General features: G+C 40.3%; 1 protein-coding gene across 1 annotated transcript in view; it reads right to left on the bottom strand.

Annotated features, from left to right (window-relative positions):
- Positions 1–6843, bottom strand: part of LOC108293392 (gamma-sarcoglycan) — a gene marked incomplete at its 5' end in the record, with an annotated part of 47199 nt that extends 40356 nt beyond the window's left edge. Inside the window, one exon of the mRNA XM_017514727.2 lies at positions 6724–6843. Coding sequence (XP_017370216.2) covers positions 6724–6843 — 120 coding nt within the window. The remainder of the gene's footprint in view (positions 1–6723) is intronic.
- Between the last annotated feature and the right edge of the window lie 1375 nt (positions 6844–8218).

Here is an 8218-nt window from a genome sequence, read left to right as displayed (position 1 = left end):
AAAAAAAAAAAAAAAAAAAAAAAAAAAAAAAAAAAAAAAAAACAAACAAACAAACAAGGCAGAGGTTGCAATCCTGATCTCTGGTAAAACAGACTTTAAACCAACAAAGATCAAAAAAGACAAAGAAGGGCATTACATAATGGTAAAGGGATCAAGAAGAAGAGCTAACAGCAAGAAGAGCTAGCTATCCTAAATATATATGCACCCAATACAGGAGCACCCAGATTAATAAAGGAAGTTCTTAGAGACCTACAAAGAGAGTTAGACTCCCAAGCAATATAGTGGGAGATTTTAGCACTCCACTGTCAATATTAGACAGATCAATGAGACAGAAAATTAACAAGGACATTCAGGACTGTAACTCAGCTCTGGACCAGGCAGAACTAATAGACATTTACAGAATTCTTTACCCAAAACCAACAAAGTATACATTCTTCTCAACACTACATGAACGTATTCTAAAATTGACCACATAATTGGAAGTAAAACATTCCTGAGCAAAGGCAAAAGAATGGAAATCATAACAGTCTCTCAGAACACAGTGCAATCAAATTAGACTCAGGATTAAGAAACTCAGTCAAACCACACAATACATGGAAACTGAACAACCTGCTCCTGGGTAAATAATGAAATTAAGGCAGAAATAAATAAGTTCTTTGACACTAATGAGAACAAAGACACAATGTACCAGAATCTCAGGGACACAGTTAAAGCAGTATTTAGAGGGAAATGTATAGCTCTAAATGCCCACAGGTGAAAGCAGGGAAGATCTAAAATAGACACTCTAAGATCACAATGAAAAGAACTAGAGAAGCAAGGGCAAACAAATTCAAAAGCTAGCAGAAGACAAGAAATAACTAAAATCAAAGCAGAACTGAAGGAGACAGATGATACATGAAAAACACTTCAAAAAATCATTGCATCTAAGAGCTGATTTTTTAAAAAGATTAACAAAATAGACTGCTAGCTAGACTAATGAAGAAAAGAGAAAAGAATCAGATACAATAAAATATGATAAAGGAGGTATCACCACTGATCCCCCAGAAGTACAAACTACCATCAGAGAACACTATAAACAACACCTCTACACAAATAAACTAGAAAATCCGGAAGAATGGATAAATTCCTGGACACATACATCTTCCCAAGATTAAACCAGGAAGAAGTCAAATCCCTGAATAGGTCAATAACAAGTGCTGAAATTGAGACAGCAATTAATAGCCTACCAAGCAAAAATGGCCCAGGACCAGATGGATTCACAGCTGAATTCTACCAGTGGTACAAACAGGAATTGGTACTATTCCTTCTGAAACTATTCCAAACAATAGAAAAAGAGGGACTCCTCCCTAACTCATTTTATGAGTCCAGCATCATCCTGATACCAAAACCTGGCAGAAAAACAACAAAAAAAGAAAATTTAAGGCCAATATCCCTGATAAACATCAATGTGAAAATCCTCACTAAAATACTGGCAAATTGAATCCAGTGGCACATCAAAAACTTATCCACCATGATCAAGTCGGCTTCATCCCTGGGATACAAGGCTGGTTCAACATCTGCAAATCTGTAAATACAATCCATTACATAAACAGAGCCAATGACAAAAAACACATGATTATCTCAACAGATGCAGAAAAGGCCTTCGATAAAATTCAACACCCCTTAATGCTGAAAACTCTCAATAAACTAGGTATTGAACATAGTATTGGAAGTTCAATGTAGTATTGGAAGTTCCTATTTAAGATAGTACCGGATGTTCTGGGCAGGGCAATCAGACAAGAGAAAGAAATAAAGGGTATTCAAATAGGAAGAGAGGAAGTCAGTTTATCTCTGTTTGCAGATGACATGATTGCATATTTAGAAAATCTCATCATTTAAGCCCAAAATCTCCTTAAGCTGATAAGCAACTTCAGCAAAGTCTCAGGATACAAAGTCAATGTGCAAAAAATCACAAGCATTCCTATACACCAACAATAGACAAACAGAGAGACAAATCATGAGTGAACCCCCATTCACAAATGCTGCAAAGAGAATTAAATACCTAAAAATACAACTTACAAGGGATGTGAGGAACCTTTTCAAGGAGAACTACAAACCACTGCTCAGGGAAATAAGAGAGGACACAAACAAATGGAAAAACATTCCATGATCATGGATAGGAAGAATCAATATCATGAAAATGCCCAAAGTAATCTATATATTTAATGCTATTCCCATCAAGCCACCATTGACTTTCTTCACAGAATTAGAAAAAACTACTTTAAATTTAACATGGAACCAAAAAAAAAAAAGCCCATATAGCCAAGATCATCCTAAGCAAAAAGAATAAAGCTGGAAGCATCATGCTGCCTGACTGAAAACTATACTACAAGGCTACAGTAACCAAAACAGCATGGTACTGGTACCAAAACAGATATATAGACCAATGGAACAGAACAGAAGCCTCAGAAACAATGTCACACATCTACAACCATCTGATTTTTGACAAACCTGACAAAAACATGCAATGGGGAAAGGATTCCCTGTTTAATAAATGATGTTGGGAAAACTGCTTAGCCATCTATAGAAAACTGAAATTGGACCCCTTCCTTACACCCTATACAAAAATTAACTCAAGAGGGATTAAGGACTTAAACATCAGACCTAAAACCATAAAAACCCTAGAAGAAAACCTAGGCAATACCATTCAGGACATGGGCAAGGGCAAAGACTTCAAGACTAAAACAGCAAAAGCAATGGCAACAAAAGCCAAAATTGACAAATGGGATCTAATTAAACTAAAGAGCTTCTGCACAGCAAAAGAAACTATCATTAGCATGAACAGGCAACATACAGAATGGGAGAAAACTTTTCCAGTCTATCCATCTGACAAAGGGCTAATATCCAGAATCTACAAAGAGCTTAAACAAATTTACAAGAAAAAAACAACCCCATCAAAAAGTGGGTGAAGGATATGAACAGATACTTCTCAAAAGGAGACATTTGTCACAACTGGTGAGGTGGGGATGCTACTGGCATGTAGTGAGGCTAAAGATACCACTAAATGGCTTAAGATGCTGCTAAATGTTCTGCAATGCACGGGACAGTCTTTCCTCACCTGCACCAAAAACATTATCCAGCCCAAAAGGTTAACAATGCTAAGGTTCAATAGCAAAGACGTAGAATCACTCTAAATGCCCATCAGTGACAGACTGGATAAAGAAACTGTGGTACATACATACTGTGGAATACTATGCAGTCATTAAAAATAATGAGTTTATGCCCTTCTAGGGACATGGATGGAGCTGGAGACTATTATCCTTAGCAAATTGACACAGGAACATGAAACCAAATACTGCATGTTCTTACTTATAAGTGGGAGCTAAATGATGAGAACACGTGGACACATAGAGGGGAACAACACACACTGAAGCCTATTGGAGGGTGGAGGAGGAGAGGAGGGAGAGGACCAGAAAAATAACGAATAACCTGGGTTAATATCTGGGTGATGAAATAATCTGTACAACAAACCCCCATGACACAAGTTGCCTATGTAACAAACCTTCACTTGTACCCCTAAACTTAAAGAAGTTTTTTTAAAAAAGTGTTAAGATAGACAAAGCCTGCACTAGACAATGTATACAGAGTCAGACCTTGGATAGAGATAAAACAAGAAGGAAACGCCAAAACTGTGGAATCTCTGGGTTCCTTTCATCACAAAATGTATAGAAGCCAAGAACATATAGGAAAATTGAGAAGAGTTAAGGTCTGCTCAAAACTGTATTGTTTGTACACTCACAGTTCATGGTCTCTCTGGCGATAAGAACTAGAAATGTTTGCAACAGCATAATAACAAGGAGAGCGCATAGTCATTGGAGGTGGGGTACATTTTGCTCTAGTTAGCTGCACTGCAGAGGAGGAGTTTGGGAGAAGTTTGTCCCTGAGGTCAAAAAAAAATTATGAAAGAGAAGATTATAACTTGTCTTTTAAAAGGCTAACTTGAATGCATATGCTAGAGCAGGGGGTCCCCGATCCCCAAGCCCTAGATAGGTACTGGTCTGTGGCCTGTTAGGAACTGGGGCTCAGAGCAGGAGGTAGCAGCGGGCCAGCGAGCATTACTGCCTGAACTCTGCCACCTGTCAGATCAGTGGCGGCATTAGATTCCCACAGGAGCGCGAACCCTCCTGTGAACTGCACCGTGTGAGGGATCTAGGTTGTGTTATCCTGATGAGAATCCAGTACTTGCTGATCTGATGTGGAGTAGTTTCATCCCAAATCCATCCCCCCACATAGTGGAAAAATTTTCTTCCATGAAACCAGTCCCTGGTGCCAACATGGCTGGAGACTGCTGTTCTACAGGGAGCCTCGGCATGTTGCTGACCTGTTGTTTCTCCCGCCGATTCATGTCAGTGCAGGGCGGTGGTTCTCAAAGTGTGGTCCCCAGAGCTGTGGCATCAGCAGCACCTGAGGACTTCCCAGAAATTCAGATTCTTAAGTCCCATTTCAGACCTGCTGATCAGAAGCTCTGGGGATGAGGCCCAGCACCATTATTATTATTACCATTACTACTGTTATTTTTGAGATTAAGTCTCACTCTGCCACCCAGGCTGGAGCACAGTGGCTCAGTCTCAGCACACTACAACCTCTGCCCCCTAGTCTCAGGTGAGCCTCTCACTTCAGCCTCCCAAGTAGCTAGGACCACAGACATGCACCACTACGCCTGGCTAATTTTTGTATTTTTTTGGTAGAGAGGCGATTTCGCCATGTTGTCCAGGCTGGTCTTAAACTCCTGGATTCAAGCGATCCACCCTGCTGAGCCTCCCAAAGTGCTGGGATTACAGGTGTGAACCACTGTACCTGGCGCCCAGCAGTATATTTTAAACAACCCCTCCAGATGACTCTGATGCATGCACAAAGGTAGTAACTAATATTGCTGCTTATCACTTTTTCCTCACCTGTTCCTCTAATTGAGGTCATGGCCTGGGCTAAGGAAAAGTTCATTTTATTGATTCTGTATAGGAGGGCTTGGGTTTGAAGCAATCAAAGCTGTTTCTTAGACTGTTTCCCCTGCAGATTCCATTGCCCTGTAGGCAATGATACCCTACCAAGAACTCTGCTGTCCTTTGCACACTTAATCCTCTCAACCCGCCAATGACAGTACAGTTGATATTATCAACTCAGTTTTAGAAGTTGGGAAACAGAAAACAAAGATTAACTTGCTTGGAATTATGCAGCTAGTAATTGTGGAGGAAGGAATTGAATCCAGGTCTACCCAGCCCATATTCTCTATCCTACACAACAGTGGACTTCTGATGCCGAAAGCACTTTGTTGAGAATGACCAACTTCCTTTAAGTAAAAGCCCTGGTGTCCTTCATTTTAGTAAGAAAACCAGATACATTATTGTCTTAGAGTATGCAACATTAGGTTATGACCTTTATGGTTTGTTTACTTAGGGCCTGTATTAGGGTAAAGTCTACTTCCTTCGCCAGGAAACATTATTTCTTTTTCATTTGGGAGTATTGGCAGTATTGTGAGAGAGCGTAACATTGCTATTGGTTTGCACAGTAGTGCTGAAAGGCACTGGGATAGATTTAACAAGTGTCTCCTTATGTCTTCTAGTCTTTACAGAAGCTTAGCAAGTGAATTTAGAATATGTTCTGAAAAGAGTTTTTCATAAAGTTTTCTCTTCTCAATGTTAAAAATGAGTCCTATGAGACCCCTGTTCAACTTTTAGTTCAAAAAGAGAACTTTTTTGGCCCGGCGTGGTGACTCATGCCTGTAATCTCACCACTTTGGGAGGCCGACATGGGCAGCTCATTTGAGGTTAGGAGTTCTCGACCCGCCTGGCCAACATGGTGAAACCTCGTCTCTACTAAAAATACAAAAATCAGCCAGATGTGGTGGCGCACACCTGTAATCTCAGCTACTCGGGAGGCTGAGACAAGAGAATCACTTGAACTTGGGAGGCAGAGGTTGCAGTGAGCCGAGATTGTGCTCCAACCTGGGCAACAAAGTGAGAGCTTGTATCAAAAAAAAAAAAAAGAGAGAGAATATTTTTTTTGTGGAACTATAAGGAATTCAAGTACCTGATATGATGGGAATAAAGGAAACTTGGGACGGATACTTGAACTGCACAGGTGACTCCAATTAGAAAAAGACAAAGGGTGGCCAGGCACTGTGGTTCCTGCCTGTAATCCCAGCACTTTGGGAGGGCAAGGTGGGTGGATCATTTGAGGTCAGGGGTTTGAGACCAGCCTGGCCAACATGGAGAAACTCTGCCTCTACTAAAAATACAAAAACTAGCCAAGTGTGGTGGCAGGCACCTGTAGTCCCAGCTACACCAGAGGCTGAGGCAGGAGAATTGCTTGTACCCAGAAGTGGAGGTTGCAGTGAGCTCAGATTAAGCTACTGCACTCCAGCCTGGGTGACAGAGTGAGACTCTGTCACAGAAAAAGAAAATGAATGAATGAAAGAAAGAAAGTAAAGAAAAGAAAAGAAAAGGAGAAAGACAAAGGGTAAAATTGTGGTGGAAGAAGAATGAGCCAAGATCTGTGGAGAGGATTTCATTCTTCTAGGAGACCATCAAAGGAGTTCAACAGAAATGCAATGGAGAAAATGAAATACATTCAAACTCTCTTTCCTTATCTGCTTGAAATATTCCACATAAGCTTGACAATAGTACAGTGTGTTTTTGCAGATGTGCGCTCTATGGGATGTTGTGTTTTTCTCGTGTTAGTACATACCAGTTACTCGAAGTTTATCTGTACCAACCACAACTTCCTTCTCGTCCACAGTAAATAGTGGCTTGCCGTTGTTGGAGTTGATCTGAAACTGTTGACTCTGGACTTCTACCATTTTGGGACCTGAAGAATTAATTAAAACAGTTTATTATAAACTGTTCTCTACAAGCAGTGTGAAAATCTCTAATTTTACACATGTCATGTCACCGAACAATATCAAATAACTAAAGATTTGGTTTTTGCTACCACTAGGGATATTGATTGACTCTGTGATTAAACTTTGCAACTTTTAAGTCTAAATCTATTGTATTATTAAAATTAATTTACGTCAAATATATGTTAACCTATATCAACAAATGTACAAATACATTATTTAAGAGCTTCTTCTTCAAGATTTTAAATACTTGCCCTAAATAGTTCTCCTATTCATGGTTGAACTTGTATTCTTTTGGTTATTAACCACCTAAGAATCTTGCATTCTGAAATGTGAGATTTGTGAAAGACCATCTTACAAATGGCTCACTTTAACAGTGAAAGTTAAGCCAGAAGATGAATTATATCCCAAATCTCTTCTCTGCCATTATTCTCAGAAGAGCTGCTGGCCCCTTACTCCACAGGGAAAACAGGTGTCACTGTGGAAGAACACCTTCCTGTTTTTGCCCTTCCCCTAAGAAATGTTTGTGTTTTCCGATGTGCCTTATGTTTCACTTTTGGGTCCTAGCTTACTCCCTTCACCTGAGCTCTAGACCCATTTCTTTCCAGCTTTTTCATCTTTTCAGCAGGCGTTTTGTGGGTGCCCGCTCACGCTGTGACGTTCAGGCGTGTGAGGGTGAGCTCATGAACACTTGGCACTCATCGTATGTGTTCCCCAATTCTTCTTTGATGCTTCCACACTTGCTAACCCAGGCGGGCTCATGGATTCATCTCCCTAGAGCACAGCCTTCATCATCTACTTAAGAAACCATGAGTTCCCCAATTTGTTTATGTTAGCTTTATACTCTTTCTGTAAAAGTAAGTTGAGGCTGGGTGCTGTGGCTCACGCCTGTAGTTCTAGCACTTTTGGAGGCTGAGGGGGACTGATCACCTGAGGTCAGGATTTGAGACCAGCCTGGCCAACATGGAGTAACCCCATCTCTACTAAAAATACAAATATTAGCTGGGTGTGGTGGTGTGCACCTGTAATCCCAGCTACCCAGGAGGCTAAGGAAGGAGTATCGCTGGAACTCAGGAGGTGGAGGCTGCAGTGAGTAGAAATCACACCACTGCACTCTAGCCTGGGCTCCAGAGTGAGACTCCATCTTAAACAAACAAACAAACAAACAAATAATAAGTAAGTAGAGAAAGTAAGTCATATCTTGTAAGTTTTGTGTGTATGTCTCTTTGACCTTAACAGTTCTCATAAAAATTTTTGAATACCTGGTAGAAATTAAGTAAAGGCTTTCTATTAATGTATTGATCAGTTTTGGACATGGTCATCCAAGTGTTCTTACATAATTTT

This window comes from Cebus imitator, unplaced genomic scaffold, assembly GCF_001604975.1.
Source record: "Cebus imitator isolate Cc_AM_T3 unplaced genomic scaffold, Cebus_imitator-1.0 Scaffold536, whole genome shotgun sequence".
NCBI lineage: Eukaryota > Metazoa > Chordata > Mammalia > Primates > Cebidae > Cebus > Cebus imitator.
The sequence above is the reverse complement of the archived record's forward strand: the minus strand, read 5'-3'. Positions and strand labels throughout refer to the sequence as shown.